Raw genomic sequence first — 20,897 nt, forward strand, 5'->3', positions numbered from 1 at the left:
TTCGTACGTTTAAGCCTAAGAGCACCTTTTTCCGTTTAAGCCTAAGAGCACCTTTTTTTGTACCCATACGCGTTTATTCACTTTTATTCTACACTATTTTTATTGTAATGGAGCATTACAATTTCTGTCAACCAGGCTGTTTAATTTATACTTTTTCAAACGTATACAAACTTTAAAGAAAAAAAAAACAAACAGTTTCTTCTAATTTTTGCTTAAAATATTTCACATACGGTGGGAATCACACCAAATGCACTTCGGAAACGTGCAACTTTAGTGTCACTTAATTCCCACGCAGAGCCCCTGAGAATATTTCGGTTCAAGGTGGTTTCCGATTATCCCGTTTAATTCTCGCTCCTGGTAGGATCGCCAAAATGTGTGTCCCTCGGAGCAGCCCTCCTATGACAGGGTATTTTACAAGCTATGCACCCGTATCTTGTGGCGCGTCACTATTGTTGTGTTTGTGGCCAGGTGTTGTCCTGGTTAAATCCATTTCCTCTTATATTAGTCAAATTTGATCGATTAGCCATGATTGGCTATTATATTATCAGGACCAAAAACACTGTTTACATCTCAGCAGTCTGACTGGCGTTTTCACATCTATCAAAATAAAACCCAAAAATATGATGTATTTTCTAGAGTGCATTGTTGACGCGCGCTTAATCATTGGTGACAAACTATCTGAAAGCCGCGTTTAGTACACATTTTCACCTCTCTAACGCCACCTAGCGTAACGCGATCGTTTTTTATACAACGCGATATACAGAATACTTATGTCTTTATCTTTTTACTGCAACTTGTTAGAACCATTCATTTAAATGAGATTCAAACGTATTGTTTTATTATACTCTAATAACATTTAAAAAGGGGCGAACCTACTCTGGACTTTTCTTCAACAAAAATTTTCCTAGAAAATTTGACATTCAGAAGTCTATCTATGCTCTATGCCCATGGAAGCATAAAACTATTTGAGTTTTTATGGATACTGTAAGGTGCAAGGGCCTTGAATTTTTAGATTCCTTACTCTCACATTTGATGTGCTGGTAACATTTAACTATGGATATCGCATATCGCAATATCGCATACAAATTTACACATTAGGGTAAGGTTACATTGGCTCGGAGTACGTACGAAAACTTGATTGTGCGATAACTGACGAAAAGAAACAAACAATTTTGTTCGATAGAAGCTGACGAATTCGAACGAAGCAAGTGGGCATCCTATGTGGTTGTTTACTTCTCACGATTGTATGCGTTTCGTGCAGCCTTATTTTCGTAAGAAGCTGCAGGCAGTATCACCGTGGCCTTGCACGAGGTAGCTGCGATTGACAGTTGTGTCCAAAACGACTCATCTGCAGAGATTTGCTCAAACCAAATGTTAGCGATTGGCAACAAAAAAAGTATCGATTGACGTTTCACAACGATACAAAAAACAAATAATTTTCGGATTGATTCTAAACATTACGATTCCAAGTGATTGTGATTCCAATCATCGTCCAGAACTGAGTGAGCCATAATTGGTTCAATACACTCGCGGTTTTGGCAGTGAGAATAAGAATTACAAAGATTCGATTTTCGTCAGTCAAAATGCAATTACATTCGTTCGAATTGGGTAACTCTGTGACTAAACCGGAAAAGAGGAACCAAATAACCCGCGGAGTTTTCGAACTTATTGGATTTTCACAACATTATTTACGACTGAAGGCTCTAAGACATTCGCCATGACAATAAATAAACCACAAAGCCAATCTTCGGAAATATAATCAGTTGGGCCTGGCTCTTTTTACTATTACCCCATTTTTACACGTGGGTTTACCTATACTACTACAATGGCTAGCTTCCACCTTCACCTTAAGTCGGATTTACAATCGTTCAAAGTGAGAGCTTTTTCTCTCGTGATTTACGATTTCTTTTCGTAAGCCAATCAGAGCAACGAATGTGTTCACTCATAAAAGTGTAAAAAAGATTTTGGAAGCTTTTGTTGAGAAATCGCATTGCTTTGACAGAAGGCACTATATACCTAAGACAGCTGGAACAAAACATTTGCAGACGGTGGAATGAACTGTTTTGTATAATATTTTGTTTCATAATTTCTTCTTATATTTTATCGAATTCGACAAAGTTTTGTGTCGATGAATTGTGTGAATTTTAGAAGTTGGTTCTATCAGTTATGAAGCAAAGTTCATAAAAAATCTGTAGAATTTTGAATAAAGTTTTACAAAAAAGAACATATTTTCAATCAAAGTTTTGTTACATTTTTGTATTAGATGCTAATAATTGTGTTTTGAAGCCATTCTACACAAGGATATTCAGTCGGTCGATTCATTTACATCATCAGAGTGGAAAAAGTCTATTAATTAACCCAAAAAAAAATTCTGTACCATTGTCCAGGAGATTTTTTTCCCACTTACATCGTCGCAATACTGCGCAAATCCCGAAAAACCAGCCACTAAACACGTTGACTTTATTTTGCGATACGCAAACTAATTGAAACAACGTGTCGAATTCGATGACACCTGTGCTTAAAGCGCTGCATTTGATCGACCAGAAGTCATCCGTTCGTGCGAGAGCACTCGACCACCCGACATCGATTAACGATGTGTAGCAGTAGTTCAATTAATATTAATTTTGATTGGATTTCACCGCGGAATCCCCCTGACTTTGCTGCGCAGATAAACGTCGGGTTGCATGACGGTGCGACTGAGTGAAGGCCATTACATTGTGTTACAATGTTTGTTTTCACTCACTCAGAGTCTCATCCGATCTGACTTTGGCTTCGACAGGCGAAAGATTGGAACGCAGAATGTGCATAAATTTCAATAAATTAATGGCCGGGAGAATCTAATTTATTTTAATAACTTGTAAATGGGGGGAATGGGGAATTGCCGTTAGGGATACGAAGACTTAGAATTGTTTTTATCCCCGTTTGATCGACCGGATAGGGAAAAAGTGAGCGCAAATGCGCGCGATCATGTTCGCGCTGGATTCAGCGGGGGAAGCGTAGGGCACACTTAGCATGCAGATAAAACTGTCAGAATGTAATAAACTTGCTAAAATATTATAAATTGGGTATGCCTCCTCTCTCTCTCTCTCTCCGATCCGGCATCGAAGCTAATCCGATGGCAATTCCAAGCCGGAATTGATGCTGAAAAAGCCCGCATGGACCTATCGATTTCCACAATACCTTTCCTGCACTGTCGGTCGTTAGGTCTCGGACTTCGCAAACGTAAACTTCGCCTCTGAATTACTTCTTCACCTCGTTTGACAAGCAGGAGCCACTTGTGTGTGCGCCTGTAGGAAGCGTATCCGAGTGAAAATAAAGCGATAATCGTTTAATTTGCTTGTTCATCTGTCCTCGGTCATTTTTTCATCCGCCTCCGGGCCATTATTATGTTGCAGTGCTACCGAGTTTAGTTGGCGCAGGCAGAGAGAGAGAGAGAGAGAGATGAGCAAAAGAATGCAAATACCTTTTTTCCGAACGCTCTACATGGCTCTTCTTCGTCAGCCAGAAACTGGTTCACAGAAATTCTTGCCCAACCGAAGGACCCTAATCTCTAGGTCATATCTCTAGATCAGTCCCGCTGTCCGTTGTCCGTTGCTCCAAACCCGAAGCCAAATTCAAACCGACATGACATTTTTGCTACCCCTTTCGCGGGTTTGAAATGTCAAACGCCCACTGATGAAATTTTACCGGACTCGGGGTACCATTTTTCTCCCTCGATCACGATAAGCGCTAGCGCAGCGCAACGGGTCTCTAATGAAGATAGACGAACGACGTTTGGGTCCACCGAAAATAAAAAATCAGTTGGACGTTGATATTTCATTTCGCTTTTCGTTGTCTTCTCTCGTGCCTCCGACCTCGTCGAGACGCAAGATGAAAGACATGTTAATCTAATTCCCGACCCGTAAAGATCTTCACGCGGGCTTCTCGGAACTTGGCCAGCCTGGCTATGCATGCGTTCGTTTGTCTTTATCGTTGCGGTAATAGATGATGGGTGAGGTTTCGGTTGCTCCCAAGCGGAGCGTTATTCCGGATTGCCACAAAATTTGTTTCATATTGTGTGTGTGTGTGTGTGTGCATATCAAAATGCGAGACACGGTAGCCGTCGGACAGGTTGAACCGCGATATCTGGCTGTACACATCACCAAAGCGCAGGTTAGGTTAGTCAGTTTTTTCGCTGACGGACTGTTTGTTATGTGTTTGATTAAAAATGATTGGTTGATATGTTTCCGAACGGTTTGTTGAAATTTTGGTCAGCAAGGATTTCTATTATCCAAAACTGGAGCAAACTAAGGCGGGTTTTCTCAGGTGATCGATTTCGGCGATTGCTGGGGCACAGCTGGACGTGGTTTTAGGTTTTTTTTTATTCAACCATGTAAGACTAATGCTGTCGATTTGACAAATGTACATATTTGGATCTTTTGACGTTTGGTTAATATCGTTCACCAATCGGATCTTTCAACCTTTTGTACCACGACAATATATTCCGTGAATTAATATGCATATACCTACGACGAGTCAAACGAAAAATACTTGAAATCGATTTGAGTTATGACATTTATTGTGTAAACTTTACTCACAGTTTCTGAATAATAGTATGGAAAAAATATTCAAACACTCGGGATATCAGATTTTCAAGATAATTAATTTGACACATTTATCTATCTAAATCAACATACTTCAAATTTAAGTTCTCCTCGTAAACCACAATACATACGTTCATTATATCTTTTCGATTACCAAAAAATCTTTATCCGTAGGTGTTTTTTTATCTGACAAGAAATTCTGGCAGAAGTTATTTCGGAAGTTGCTTAGTTCTTAAAATGCTTAGTTTAAATTGACTATTTGATTTTGATATCACACAGCATCACCGCTTTCTGCATATTCGTTAGGCTTATAATAAACACACATCACAAGGAATACATATGTTCTTTCCTACGTGAATTGCCTTTAGTTGGCCAGAATAGATCCACAATTTTCATCGTTGAAGATTGTCAGAATCCATGAATCCATGTAACGTTAGTGTACAAATCAGCATGATCCTTTCCTGAGCAAACCAGCGGTTCAACAGAAACTCCGGTGCAAGAATCTTTTCTCTCTCATACGGAGAAATATTCTCTATTCCAATCCCTGATCAAACATTCCGTATTGACCCCTACTTCACACATCGCTATTGGCACAAATCGATCGTTATCCATCTTGAATTATTATCAAAACGTCGTTTTTCGCTGGAGGCTTCGTTCAGATCGGTAGCAAAAGAGAAACGAGTATGGTCAGGGTGAGCGCAGTTCTTTGACTGGCAGCGAGAATATACTTCATCCACAGCGCAATCTCATAACTTAGAGGATTATTAATATTGTTCCTGAGAGGCTTCAAGCTTTGCAGTTCATTCGTTTCTGGAAGTGGATTTCCGAGCTGGTACCCGCTTATATGAAGTTTTTTGTGATTTCAATGGCTCGCTTGAAAAGCTATTGAGCTTTTGAAACAAGTTTTTGAATCAACAAGTAAAAATCATATAACTCGTAGATATTTTATACTTCGAATGCAGTTCTCTTCACCGGCAAAGAGGTATTAACGCTTAAAATCTTGTTCTTCCGATGTGATGGTCTTGTTACCGAAACTCTGAACTTACACCCCGGTATAGAATTGAAAGACGTAGTCCTACGTCAAAATCACCATCCTGCGTGAACGTTTCATGTATATTTATGTTGAAGAGACGTCATTTCGCCGGAAATTCAATTTAGGGTTTAATAAATCGTTCACGTGGATGAATCGAGGTTAGACCGCGTGTTATTCATCATCAAATAGACTCTTCTATCATTCGACAAGAACTTCGAACTTGGCCAGATCGAATAGAATATTTTTGGATCGACTCAGAACCTACAACTTGCGAAAATGTTACAGTGGGCTCATTAGTTACAGCCTTTGATATAAAAGTTTTCACATCACTCGGAAACCCATTAACTACACAAAATTTTGCAAAAGTTTGATTGTCCATAGTCTTTGCTGGAAGTGCACAAGCTGTACTCTTAAGTCTGACAATTTTTTTATACTAGGTGTATAAGTATGAAACCGGATTTTTATTCAAGAAAACATACGTTTATCGCATTAAAATGAAAAACTCTACTTTATCGAAAGTATCATCGAATGCTATACATTTTTCCCATCTCTCTGGGAATTTGTAGATGTCACTCCAAAAACAGATGTTCCTCTTTAGAAGCAAACAATTCATCAAGCCATTTTCTTAAGAATTGGAACACTGCTCGGAAAGTGCGTGAACCATCTATGAAAATAGGTGATAGGCGGAAGGAGTTAGCTCCGGCGAGTAAGCCGTGATAGAATTTCCCATCCAAATGACTCAATCGTTTCCTTGACCGGTTTCGCACTATATGATGGGACACTATCATACAACAAAATCACTTTGTATTGACCTTTTTAGTACTCTAGTTGTTCGCGACCAAAGCGCGAAATTTGAGCAAGTGTTCCAAATTCCCAATTTTTAATGCCCATCCCTACCCGTTTTTCGGATCCAAATCACTCCCTCCCATTCAAAATGCAATGTGTGGTGTAGGACACTACGACAGCAGCATATCCCGATGCCGAACAGGAGCCGAACGCATACGAACAAACATGAAAAGTGCACACAATCCATCAGTAAAAATGTCTTCAAATGTCTTCACATGGTACGAAAAAATGTCTTCACAGTCATATCGAAAAAACTAAAATTCATAGCTTAAATTTGGACAAAGTTTGATAGTTTATTCAATGTATATATTAATTGGCATTGTTATATTGCACATTTCACTAAACTTGCCTTGAGATTTTGAAGTTTATTTCAGTAAATGTGAACAAAGAATATATTTCACAACTGCGAACTTTTTTTTTTTTTTTTTTTTTTTTTTTTTAACTGTATTATAGTGACTTTCAACTCATTTGGCTGGTTCGTCACTTTTTACTTCCATTTTTGGAAGAATGTCGGGAGTGAGAATTGAACTCGTGACCTTTAGCGTGAGAGGCATGGATGTTACCACTACGCCAGATCGCCTCCACACAACTGCGAACTAATTTTCATGAGCTTAGAAATGATAATTAGCCTGATATACCGTTGATTGAGTGAATATCGCCCTGGTTTTTTTTTCACAAAAACGGAACTGAGATAACTCAATTTGTTTATTTCAGTTTTGAAATTTTGGTTGTAGCTCAAACCACATCCGTAGAACTGATTATTGAAACGGTGTGTAATCGGAATACCTTCGATTTGTGGTCTTTTGAAAGATCAAGGTTAATCTATTGTATAATATAGGTCCAAATTAATAAAAATACAATGATTCGAATTTTCTAGTGCAAATCAACTAATGTCTTCTAGAGACATTAGAGGTCCCTCGTTGTTGAATTCATTCTATATACTTGTGGATTTTCTATTTGGAAATATTTGAAAAAAGCGAGTGAATGACCCCGAAACTAGCTTTACGCAGTGGCGATATCATAACTATTGAGGTTTATCCGAGGTGTGATTATTGGTAGTTGAACACTAAAAAAAACCCGAGGCAAATATCTCTGTTGATTACTAAGAACAAAAGTAAACAAGTGACACTGATAAAAAAGCGATCGAATGACACTGATACAAAAGCCCTACTTCTTTTAACGATCTTTCCGATCAATAGTTAGAAATTTATGAAAATAATATCTCTCAAAAAATCACCTACGCTACCATACTGAAATGTCATCACATATTTCATAATGTCTTCAAAATGTCTCCACAAAATCAAATGTCTTCACAGTAAGTCAAATGTCTTCAAAATGAAGACATGTCTTCAAACCTGGCATCCCTGGCTACGTTATAAACAAAAGGCTGTCAAAACTTCTTATAGCGGTCACTGAGAGTGCCGCTACAAAATATACATACAAGTATACAGATTCTACACTGAGGGAAATAATTAGTAACATTTCGTATTCAACGTATTTTTTTGGTAAATGCTACCAATCTATAGTCATTTTTCTACCGTACTTATAGACAAAACAGTAAAAAAAATAATAAAATGTGTCAAACAGAACCACGAGTCGTAAGCCTAATATCGGTTTCCTTTTTCCCGGCGAAAATGCACGTATTAGCATTAAATCAAAATTCTTACCTCCGTATTGCCTTATGGTAACAATAAAAATGGTTAATATGCGCTTTTCTCACCAGACTTCAGATAAGACAAGACTCAAGATTACTTTTGTTATCGAGTGAGGTATACTAACCCCAGGTAGAGATGTGGGATAGCTGGCAATATGTACAAAAAATTTGTACATTCTACTAATATTTTCATTACCTAAGGCTTTGGGTAGTTTTCTATCGAGTATTTTTCTAAGTGTAGGTGGACAATGTTCTATACCCTCACCCCCGCAGATTTGATGTTAGAAGAGTCGATCCTGTTTAGTTGGATGAGGAAACTGGGAATGATTACCATATCATACTTTGTATGCGTTTAATCTGTTTACAGCCCAATGATACTGTTTGTTATAGCAACGTGTACTCTGCGTACAATCTCATCCAATTCCATCGTACGAGACCACTTTGTGTTAATACGCCAAATCCCATCCACGTATAAACGGTTTATCGCCGCTTGATTAGAAAGTCCCATTGACCGGATAATTATCGCCTCGAACAGTAGGTGCATCTCAACCAATCATGCAATCCCGTGTAGAACAATAATGGTTTGGCGCTTAAACGCAACCTGGCTGACCAGGGGGGCAAACGACAAACCCCGAGAGTCGCTTCTCGCAGTTACACGGGCGTTGAGCGATGAGCTGTCGTAAAGCCATCATCCGTCACTTGCACACGATCACGCTGAAAGGATTTACTCGACTTGCTCCCTAGGAGTGGGAGAGCCTCCTCGCGCCCCATGCGTCGTCGTCGTTGTGAAAATTGACACCACGTACACACGTAGCTACACGACAAGTGCAACTCATTTTCAGCTCAGCGTGTGACGGCGGCACTTGCTGGGTCGCTCGCTTACAATATCCGAGCAGCAGAGCAGGTGGAAATTTATTATCCACTAAACCACCCCACACCAACACCAACACCAACACGGGGCGATAGAAGTGATTTGGCGTTTTCAGCCGTCAAACTGACAGCGCTAACCCAGCGCCAAGAGACACCGGTACTAAACGGGTCTGCCCGAGGTAACCGTTGTGTTAAGAAGAAAAAGAAGATGAAGCAAATAACAACGTTATGCATTATGCAATTTGACAATCTCAATCCCACAAATCATACAACAACTCAATACATCAGCTAGATATTAAATTAAATACACGCCTCCCGCGTCTTGTTCGGCCATGTTCGATGCCTGGGTGAGGCAGGCCGTGGAAAGTGATCGCGAGAGTACCGCGTACCAATGGAGAAGAAGATGATCAAGCGGCTTATTTTGCGGTTATGTCCTCTAGCTAACTGTTTTTCGGTCGTGGATCCCAGAGCTCGCTTCAGAGGGAAACCGGTGACCGGAGGGGACAATAAAGCTGTTTTTATCACCACGTACACATAAGTCATATTCGATCGATAGCGAGCGTCTGTTTGGTTATTTGTCAGCGGAGGGAATTACTTATCTTTTCTGGTTTGGGATTGTTTTGTCCGTTACTTCTAAGTTACTTATTTTTGTTTCGATTCAGTTTGGATATATTGGTTTTTTTTAAGTTTAAGTTTTCGAGAATGTCATTTTAGTTTCCGTTGTCATGTTATTATTTATTTGTTTCTTTTTTAATTATTTTTTTATTCTTTTTTTCTAGATCAATGTTGCTGTTCAATGTTTGAGCACAGACTTCAGCAGTCAAAAAGGTGTCAAGGTAAAGTATTGTTTTGTATTTATCAGTTTCACAAATTTATTATATCTTTTGGAAAGTTGGCCAAAAGTACGCATAAAGCCAATTTGGGATTTCTTACGAATGCCCAAAACCTGGATAACGGATGAAGAAAAATACTTTCCATAATTGAACTTTCATCCGCCTGTATGTAAACCCCCAATCAAATCGTTGCCCAAATTGGACCACATCTCCAAGTGTGGGGACCCTCCGATTGCACTTTAATAACCCAACCGAGCGCAGGATCTGCTAACGACAGCAGCACGAGAGAGATGAATGGAATTCATTCAAGAACCGTTTGACCTTCATTCACCACTACCAATCTCACGACAGCTGGCAACGAAAGGGGTGTAATGGATGGACATTAATCCCGAACCAACCCGGCCGAGACCACGACCTGTTCGTTTTGGCTTGTCCTCTCGCTTGAACCCCGGGATTCAATTACACGGGGGCTCACTCCCCGATTGCAACACATTTATGAGTGAGGGCGCGCGATTATGGACACGATTCTCGTTGCTGATGTTTCAGATGTCGATGTGTAACCTCTCTTTTGATGAGGTGATTTCTGGTCCCGGTGAGGTATAATATGTTCCCCGAGCGCCTGCTCCCATCTCTCGCCGGGTGGAAACAAATCTCTACCACAAATGATCATGATAAATTATGATAGACTACGTAGCAGCGAAAGGAAAAACCACCATCATCGGGAGGCAAGCATTTGGCAGCGGCACATTCATTTGCCACCATCATCGCGCCACGATCAACGAGCTCTTCATTACAAGAAAAAAGGGAACTAAATAATTGCTCATTATCAATTTCATTGTAATTTGCTGATGATGAACAAATAATAATTTAATGATAATGATACCTGTAGGATAGAACGGGAACTGACAGAGCGGAGAGTGAGTTGCTGCCTCCTCTCGGAAGCCATCGAACCGCGGTTGCACTTGTACTGCCTCGCGGCCGGTAGCTCTTGGAACATTTTAGTCGAGAGATACGTTCAACACGTTCTACCAATTGGTTAATGATTAATGAAGTATATCTTTATTTATAAGTGTGAAATATAAAATAGACGCTAAATATCATAGGAGAGCATTTTTTCGGACATTCGCCGGAAAAGTATGAAACGCTCTCGAATCTGTATACTTTTGGCGAACCTCTCGAAAACTTGAGATCAGGGAAACACCTGTATCGTGGTGATGATGAAGACCACATAAAAGCCTCTGCATGTCTAAAACCACCCCGAGAAGCCCTACGGAGCGGGGTTAAGTGAACCTTCGGAGTTCATAAATATCGCGATTGCGATTAACGGGAGCTATGGTGCTCGCCACGAACGGCTTCGAGCAGCGTGCGAACGATGACAAGCCATCGGATGGCTACTCAATCGTTCATCAATCGTTAGAGGGGCAACTGATCTCTGACTAGCCGCAACCACCTTATCCCCACGCTCGTAAAACCATAACAAAAAGCGCGCGTGTGAAAGTGCAAAATGCTAGTGGCACGCTCGAAGGCGCAACCTGCGAGACTTGCGCTCCTAGTGGGCGCTAGCCTAGCACATACCATAACGACCGGGTGTCTATCGCTCGGTAATCGATGACCGCGCTTTTTTACGACCCGTTTTGTGTTGACAGCGGTAATCAATTATACACAATGTTATTGGCTTCATAACTAGTGGAGAAATGGGATCGACAAACTGGAGTTGGACGAGATTTAAGAAGAAATCGACCTAAATAGTGTTATAGCTAACGTATATTTTTATCGAAATGCAATCCTCATAGACATTCTGTGTAAAAATGTGGGTTTCGCCTCAGACACAAGCTTTCGAGCCAAAACCTTGCCAATATTGGGGTTGTTTCAATCAATTTACAGCCCTACACTTCAGGGCTCGTTTCCGACTGTCCGTTTAACAGCTAATGAAAAGCCAAAACTTTGCCAACATTGACACCGCATCGAACAAGCATTGTTCGGTAGCACAAACATTGACGAACAAAATCCATAGCTTTACACAAAAAGGGTTAGATGATATAACATTCAGACAAGCAGCGTTCCACTGGGGACAATCTACACTCCAAAAGAAAACAACAACAAAATATTGATATTTGACCATTCTCACGTCAGCCTAATTAGCATTTTGGTGATCCGCTCATTAACCCCCGAACCATCGAATAAATATTCGATAAAATGAAGATTCACTCATTTTCATGGCGAAGCGAAGCTTCCTTGTTGTGTTCCTTCAGCAGCCTTGTAAACGCGCTCATTCACTCAGCTCGTGGATGCTTACGTAACTGTGTGTTTTGATACTGTTATTGTTGTTGTTGCTAGCTAGCTGAGTGAGCGCTAATTAATGTCAACGCCTTATTCACTTGAAAATGCGCGCTGTCAGATTAAAATAGCCGAAGTCAAAAATGGCAACAAGGAAGTGAAACACGCATTGGTGTACATTTATAACCTCAACATTCAATAAAAAGAAAAGGAACGACAAATTAGCTCAAACACGTGGCGGATTTTATCGGCGGAATCGATTGCGCTTGATTTGGAAGGCCAATAAATAATTTACTGACCCGATTCCATCAACTTTTGAATGTTATCCATTGACAGACTTTTCCCCACATATTAATATGGCGAGAAAGCATAACGCATATGTATGCATACGTTGGATGGGAATTGATTTATAACAGCCACACTCGCGCGCAGCCTGAATTCGAGTGTGAAAAGTAGGATACTCCCAAGCAGATGGGTGCATCGATTCTTACGCGAATGTTTCGGAAGCAGCCGGCAGCCGGTGCCAAGAAGGAACGAAACGCATAACCAAAGATCCCAACCGATGACCACAGAATACCACCACGAGGTGGCGAGGAGGGAAAATGATATACATACGAGTGCTAATCTCAAGATTTATAACACAAAAATGTATCCACGCCCGGTTATTTATATTCAATTTGTTCGACTTTCCTGTCCGATGTCGGGCCGATGCTCCTCGCTTGCAACACCAGGCTGGCGGATTGCGAGATGAGACAGGATGAGTGATAATGTGTGAAGCCGTGTGTTCATTTTTGGCTCAACATATGAACATTGAAGATGTGGCTTGGGAAGTCTAAACGGGGATAATCGTAGTTACAATACAAACATTTTTATAACATATCAAAATGTTGGTACAATTTCACTGGGAACTACACATTGTACAGCCCAGTGTGCATTGTTGACACCTATAAAAATCAACCCAAGCATACACTTCCAATGGCTAGTAGTAATTGAATCCGGAATACGGCTTAGAAGACTGGAAATAGAAAAAAAATGAACGAAACTAACCAAATTTTGTCAATGTTCAAGTAGTCATAACTCATGATAGGTGTTGGCGGAAGTAAAACCCCGTACACTAAGATTAGATAGTATTTATTTATCTGCTTCAAAGCTGCAGAAAGTAGTTATAATTATGTTTCAATAACAAATTTATGTATATTAGGCATCTTACAATTTAGTGCATTTATTCAATTTTGGGGGTTAGAAACCGCACTATATAGAATAATTAATTATCGCCACGGAAGTGGGATCTAGAAAAATAAATTGTAGGTTAATAAATTACACTATACTAGGCAATTAAACAAATTCATACGGTAGAAAAAAATAACTTTTAGGTAGTAATAAATTAATTAAATAAATTCACTCCGCTTCACTTAACGCCAGGATCAATGTGGTCGATCGTACAATTCAGCCGGATCTGGTCGAATGACGGATCGATCGATCCTGCGTCACGATCATTCTCTCTGACAGCGGGTGACGTTTCCGTTTGAAGCGTCGCTTCCAGATACCGGGTGACCAGATCCATCGTGGATGTAGTAGATCGGTAGACTTGCGGCAACAATAGGGAACAGCAGTCACGCTTACCGCTACCCACCGACGCCGACATAAACTGTCTGAGCTTGCCGTTTTCATTAGTTCCAATGAGTATGTGTCGAATACAAGAACAAAACATTTATTCGAATAAATGGTGCTATAACAAATAAATGACGAATGGAAACTTCGCTTCAAAGCGAAGAATGAGACGAATGAACGTTAATCGAATGAGTGTGCACGAAGGAGAATAGATATGAAACTAGAAATGAAGAAGCGTCATTATTGAGTGTCATTTTGTCAATGATAGTGATTTTTAAGGACCTTGGTTGTCATATTGTTTATTCCGATTTTGCGATTTTGATACTTATATTCTCTTCTCATATGGAAATGAAAATAACTACATCTCGGATGTTTCTTAACGGATCTTGACTCTTCAACTCCTGCTACAACTGCTGCATTTACCGAAAAAATGTGGCTCCGTTCAGTCCGGCGACAGAAAAGAAGAGGAATTGGGAGATTCTCGTTGAATTATAGAGACTTCAATGATTTGCAGTTCATTCGTCTCAAGTCCGCAGTAGGGCCCTTGGGGACAACTCAATCCAAACCTCCTCTCCACCTGCATCGATCGTTCGACGCTCCGACGCTGAAATGGACCTCCTGACTGACTGATTGATATTGAATCTTTTAGAGACTTTAAAATTATTTCGGTTCATTCGTCTCTAGCTATGAAAAGGGCCGATGTGAACATCTTCAATCCCAACTGCCTTGAAAAAAACACTCCATTGTCGTTCGAAGCTCCTCAGCAAACCGCTTTCAACACCATCAAACAAAGATCTATGGATGGATTTTCGAGCGGACAACAGCTTATAACAGATTTTTATGGTTTCAACAGTCTGTTGAAACTATCGAAACATGTTTTCGAATCAATAAAGCATATAATTCCTAGGCGTTTTATGTTTCGAATAAAGTGATTACGCTACCACATCGTTCAGCTGGAAAATAATAGGTTAACACTCAAAGGAAGAATCGATTTCTCCTCGAAAATACTCAGCACGAATAATACCCCTCTCTATGCCATTTAGAATCATCGATCTATTGTGGCATTCGTCAACAAATGATATTAAAACTCCTGCTTTCATCAAACAATATGGTTTCTTTAATATGGTGTAATATTCTCCGTTATAAAATCTATAGCCAATGTCACCATTTGTAAACAATATGTATCGAATTGTCATCCACACTTCTTTATTCGCTAACGGCTCTGTTCGATCCGGCGGCACAAAAACAAACGGAATTGGGAAAGAAGAGTGTTAGTGCATAGTGTTTAAACGAGCGAGCGAGACCATCTTCCCGCCACGTTCCAATCACAACTGAATGGATTTCCGAGCGGACGCCAGCTTATATACATATTTGAACTTACACCTCAGTTTAGAAACGTCAAAATTCGCAATGATTATTGTTCAAAATTTCATAGGATATGCCCTTAGAATGTCAATGAATTGAAGTAATAGTGAAGTACCAGAGGTAGTGAATTTCCTCAATGTTTCGAGTGAATTGAAGTTGGGTGGAACTTCCTATATGAATTCAATGGTGACTCGATAAGATCTGATATACAGAATCATCTGTTACAACATACCAACCCTGTTTCAAATAGTTTCGCGTTTATTGATGGTATACGAACTCAGAACGTTTCAACGTTCGAGCAATGTTTGTGTTATGCGGTGAGCTTATTATGAGCATTCTCCATGCCTAAGCTAAAGAACGGTTTGTCGATCAACTTGTTTTAGCTTTCGTTGACAAATCGTCGCTCAAACATGAGCCTACTGCATTTCAAGTTGCACCTTATTCACGCTGGTTCAGTACATTGCAACTCTCTTTTAACGCTCAGTAAAGTGAATATATCTCCTCGTTTATGGACGCTACTTTCGCTTCACACTTCTTCGTAGAATTCTCCATTCTAAAGCGAAGTTGTCAGTGGTCATTTTAGAGCGAATATAAACAATTATATTCAAATGGAATTTCCGTTGTTGTACTCAAAACAAACTCACTGAAACTATTGAAAACGGTGAGATGAAAGGTTGTGTAGTAAGCCACCATAAGTAATCAGTGGTAAGCGTGACTGCTGTACCCTTCTATTCCACTTTTAATACCACTTTGTTGGGAGACGGTCTGGAGCAAGCCATTTTAGTAAATTTAAACAGATAAAATTTTCGAGCGAGCGAGCGTCCTTTTGCATGAGCAATGAAACATTTTGACGATGACGATGAATAGAGCCCATTTAAGCAATCTCACTCAAATGGACTTCTGCTTCCCAAATTGGAAGGAAGCGACCACAGAAATTATCAGAACAGAAGAATCGATGTTTCGTTATGCGTAGAGACTATACCGATTTCACTTCATCCCGATAGACTAAAATGAAACAACCGAAAATGACCCCAGCGGATGTGAAAGTAACAAGCGTGAAACACCATTTTCATTTCTTAGTTTCCAAAATGACAAGGCTTGGAGCCAATATTGGAAGATCGTCATGTGTCGTGTCGTTGTATTGATGCGTTTCTGGGCATTTATTTTGCTGCTATACATCTGATAACTATTACGCCTAAATGGTCAAAAAGATGTGTTCGCGTTTGATACCCCGTAATTTGACCTTTTCCTGAATATAAACAACCCAAACAACGCTTGAATGTCAAAACGTTCTTAGTAAGTATATCATTAAAAATGTTAAACTATTCAACGCTGATGTCAGATTTGACGCATTGTTGCAGATGATGGTATATCTCGAAACTTATCACGCACCTCTAGTTCCAATCGATGATGAAATCAAGAATTAAAAGTGCAAAAGGAATATATACTCAATTAATAGTCTAATACTGGTACTATTCCATTTTTTGAAGGTTCATGAAAGTCAAGACAAACTTTTTATAATAAAAATTACATAACCCATTTTGAAAATATAGGAAAATTTTAACATGATTCGTTATCTCTGAGTTGATTTCAATTGAATGGGTCGTTCCAATACGAAACTTATTGAGAAAACTATATTTTGATACACACCGAATCAAGATTCTTTGGGACAGATCTGTCCCAAGTGCCGACAGCAAAAAGTCTGGCACTACTGTGATCTCTACGATCTCTCAATGCTAGCGTTAATAATTGAATCGACCCATAGAGCAGTGTAAGCTGAACGGGTACAGACAATTATATTTTCGATTTCCAACCCATGCCTACACTTTCCGTGTTCCCACCTCTTCCCAAAGCATTAACAGCATCATCGATAATGAATACTATCCTTCCCATTTCAATATATATTTTACACAAGAATGGCTATAATAACTAGCGAAGAATACGCGCAGGAACAAAAAGCAGTAGACAGAAGGCAACCCGGACCGACAGAACGAAGGAAAAAATCAACAATTTTATCTACCTGTCATTTGAGATAAACCCATGAATGAACATATTATAATGGATACAATAAAAGCACACCGAGTAAACGCGACGCGATCGTATCCCCGACCCACGGAGCGAAGCACTAGGACGGACTCCGATGGAAGGAATGGATAAAAAAATAATCACAAAGCTTCATCCAGTTGACCACGGATGAGGAAAAAAAAATAACGAACGAATGAAAGATAGCTGTGATGGAAATACATTCCGAGTCGAAGAACACTAGAGGAACGAGCATCAAAACATAGACAGGTGTTCGAGACCAAACAGAGAGACGAAAAATCCATACCGTAATGGAGAGCGCGCGGGAATGATAAAATTGTGCTGCGCAGGATAAAATGTGTCGGCGAAGGATTTCTTTCTAGATACGCGTCGCGATCAGAGGGTACGGGGGTCCCCGTGAAGATTTTCTACATACATATTCTCGGGGGTATTTTCGGTCGAACTGTGAAAAAAGAGACTCCCAAGATTTATGATTGAGCCGCCATTAAGGCAGAGGAAATTTTGTGCTCACATTTTATCGCCGGGTGGCCGGAGCTGCTATTTCCAAAGCCTACGCAAATTAGCTACACCGCTTATAACTGTAATTTCACATGCCAGGAAAATTATGTGCAACGGAGTGCAATACGGCCGCCGGGGACTTTACATAAGTCTTTCCGACTGAGAGCGCTCGCCCCTTCTTCGGGGCTCCATCGGTGACCCAAATCTAAGCGAAAGTTTTACCATCAGGGGTGCTAAATAAATGTTCTTTTTTTCTCTCTCTCTGTGTTCACTTTCAGGGTCTACCGCTCCACCTGCAGATCGACACATTCGAGGATCCACGGGATACCAGTGTATGCCATAGAGGATATTGTCAAATCAAAGTCTTTTGTGATAAGGTAAGTGCTCTTGCGAACAACAACATCAGCAACCTTCCGAATGTCTCCCCCAATATATGTAGCCTCTGGGGGCCATCGCGATCATTGCTCATTCACAAGTACACACGTTCGCTTATCCCGCGAATTCATCTACCTGCCCAAGGGGCCCAAAGGCGATAAATGTTGGCGGAAAAGTCATATTCCTCTTCCCTCGCCACCACGCTAACAGTTCACCTTCCGAGTCCAGCATCAAGCGTCGGGGCATCACTATTGAATTATTAATTTTCCGCGCTCAATCTTCTCTTGCCATGTGATCGTTTACGATCGATTACACGGAGCGCCGATTTTGACCGCTTTGTGTGCCCCGCGCGATGCACTTTCAAGGCTTTCGGGGCCGAAGACGGTACAACAGCAAACAACAGCAAGAATAAAAATGCCATGCAAGCGAACGACGACGAGAACACACATAATTCGAATGCAAATTAATGATAATTTTATGTTGATACTCTATCATACTTTGGGCATCACATCGAGGTTGTAGAAAAAATCGAACAGAACATATATCGATCGGCAACATTTTCAAACCGAAGCCACATTTAAACCTTGCTAGGGTCAATCGATCACTCAATAAAATTCTGCATCCAATGATCGGTGACAAAAACAACCGCTGGATGATGATTAAGGCCCATTAACACTGCAAATGGGGATCATGTCTTTGTCGTGTGGGGATTTCCACCCCACTAATCCATGTGTGGAGCACGATCCTGCCGCATCCGCGCTGCTGCAATTCAGGTGGATGGTGGATCATTAGCACTTAATTTCGAGGCGTCTCGAGCTGATGCGTTCCTCGAGGCAGGCCTGCAGAGAGCAAAAAAAAACCTCAAATAGGAAATGCGCGAAAAAAGAGAGCAGCGAACAAACGAAACAAAAAAAAACAAAACCAGAACGGCAGCAGGCGCGAAACAGCATCCGCAATCTGCATACTCCGAGCGTGCGTAGGATGCGATGTGCTAATGCTGGCGCAGGGATGGTAATGGGGGAACCGTTAGTTACATTTTAATAGCGAAGCTTCATGCTGATGACTTCGCCCCATTCTGGGATCGACGCGAAGAGGAAGACCGCGGCAACGCATGTCGCAACGCATCGCAAAATAAGGAATGATCTAATTATGGGTGCCTTTCGGATTACGGTTCTCATGGAGCGAAAAATGTGTGCAATAATTATTCCCGCAGTTCAGCCGAGATCAGTCAAGCACTTTATGCTGATGCGACGGAATAGGAACGTGTGATCATCGCGTCAGAGTCCTCTGTGGCTTCTGTCCTTTCAGCGATTGAATAAAGTTATAATATTATCAAGCTATTTTTACAGCCGAGAATGGCGATAAAAAATTATTATTATTATCCAGCGGGGGATGCCGTATACTAGACATTCACAATTTGCATAAAACGGCTGCATTTATTTGCTTTTAAACTTCTGAGATCATACGACGATCCAGGCTGTAAATCTGGATCGCCCTATGAATTAGTGCTTGATGCAGCTGAGAGCTTTTGCTCCGTTGTCTTCGTTTCATAATTTCCCTTAAGATCTACAATGTAGCATCAATGAGTTCGCCCGGAAATTCCCGCACGCAGCCGATTCGATCAGTTCGTTAGCATAATTCATAGCACAAAAGTCTGCCGCCTATTATTTACGACCCAACCATCACAACCGCTTATTCATATTCTGCCGAGAAGATACCATCCTCGGCGAATACGATGGTGGCGGTGGTGCTAAACGGTTTTCCAAATTGCAATTTTCATAAATATTATACCAGGTTCGGATTCGGAAGCGACGGCGCGCAACGCATGTGCCCCGATGAGAAGGTGCTGCACGTAATCACATCGATACCCATTTATTATAAATTACCTATCTTGACCCCGATTGTGACGTGACGGTGGCCGATCACACGGTTCGTCGCTTCCGCAGAGGTTCCCTTCTGCGCTCGCGCACTCAACCGGCCCTGGGTGTTTGTTTTGAGATTCCTAGACTCGCCTGTGCGATCCTATCTCCATCCCAGTTCTCTTATCATCAGCTCCGTCGGTCGATCGATGAAAATATGCCCAGGAAGTCTGGGCAGTTTATCCTTTTGTTTCCGAGAATCACCAGCGAATCATCCGCCGCTATCATGTATGAAAAATAAAGAACCGATAAATATAGGCACAGTGTGTCCGTGGAGCCGATCTGGCGTGGAGGTAACATCCATACTTCTCACGCTCAAGATCACGAGTTCAATTCTCACTCCCGACATTCTTCCAAAATGGAAGGAAAAGTGACGAACCAGCCAGAAGCGTTGAAAGTCACTATAATACAGAAAAAAAAAAAAAAAAAAAAAAAAAGGCACAGTGTGCGTGGAAACTTGAGGAGTTGCGGCTTTCCCGCCGGATAATAAAAACGCACCATCATAACAGCATGGCAGCCTCCGATAGTGGTGTCTGAATTTATTGTTCTTTCTCCCGAGCGCGAGCTTGAGCGAGCGAGCATAGTTTCACTAAAACCCCCATTCATCACTGTTAATACATCTTATTATGTTTGCGCTCCCTCATTCCCCCACCCAACGACTAAGGGCGGTTTAGCTAGCGTTTTACATTCCGTATGGCGGTCGTACGAGGGGTATTTAATAGGCTCAGTATAGTTATTTATCATGGCTGACTTAGAACAGAGTAATATTAACGGGGACCAGAAGGTAAACAACTCAATCAAACCTGAGTTATCAATCCTCGAGTCAAATCATAACTATTTAGACTTTGTGTTTAAAAATGATATGTGCACCCGTGGCCGAGTGGTTCGCGTCTCACATTATCATGCCGGGTGTTCGGGTTCGATTCCCGTTCTGGTGGCCGGGGGATTTTTCGTCAAAGAAATTTCCTTCGACTTGCACTGTGGTCACGC

The 20,897-nt window shown here is 40.9% G+C and overlaps 1 protein-coding gene and 1 pseudogene across 4 annotated transcripts in view; both read left to right on the forward strand.

Moving 5' to 3' along the window:
* The window catches only part of LOC129764411 (protein grainyhead), a 566,241-nt gene that overhangs the window by 517,648 nt on the left and 27,696 nt on the right, over positions 1–20,897 (forward strand). For all 4 annotated transcript variants that reach the window (XM_055763463.1, XM_055763466.1, XM_055763465.1 and 1 more), the window contains 2 exons: positions 9,766–9,822; positions 17,892–17,990. In XM_055763463.1, the coding sequence (XP_055619438.1) occupies positions 9,766–9,822; positions 17,892–17,990 (156 nt within the window). The remainder of the gene's footprint in view (positions 1–9,765; positions 9,823–17,891; positions 17,991–20,897) is intronic.
* LOC129772160 (U4 spliceosomal RNA) lies at positions 7,461–7,580 on the forward strand (annotated as a pseudogene).

The sequence above is a fragment of the Toxorhynchites rutilus genome, chromosome 2 (genome assembly GCF_029784135.1).
Source record: "Toxorhynchites rutilus septentrionalis strain SRP chromosome 2, ASM2978413v1, whole genome shotgun sequence".
Lineage (NCBI taxonomy): Eukaryota > Metazoa > Arthropoda > Insecta > Diptera > Culicidae > Toxorhynchites > Toxorhynchites rutilus.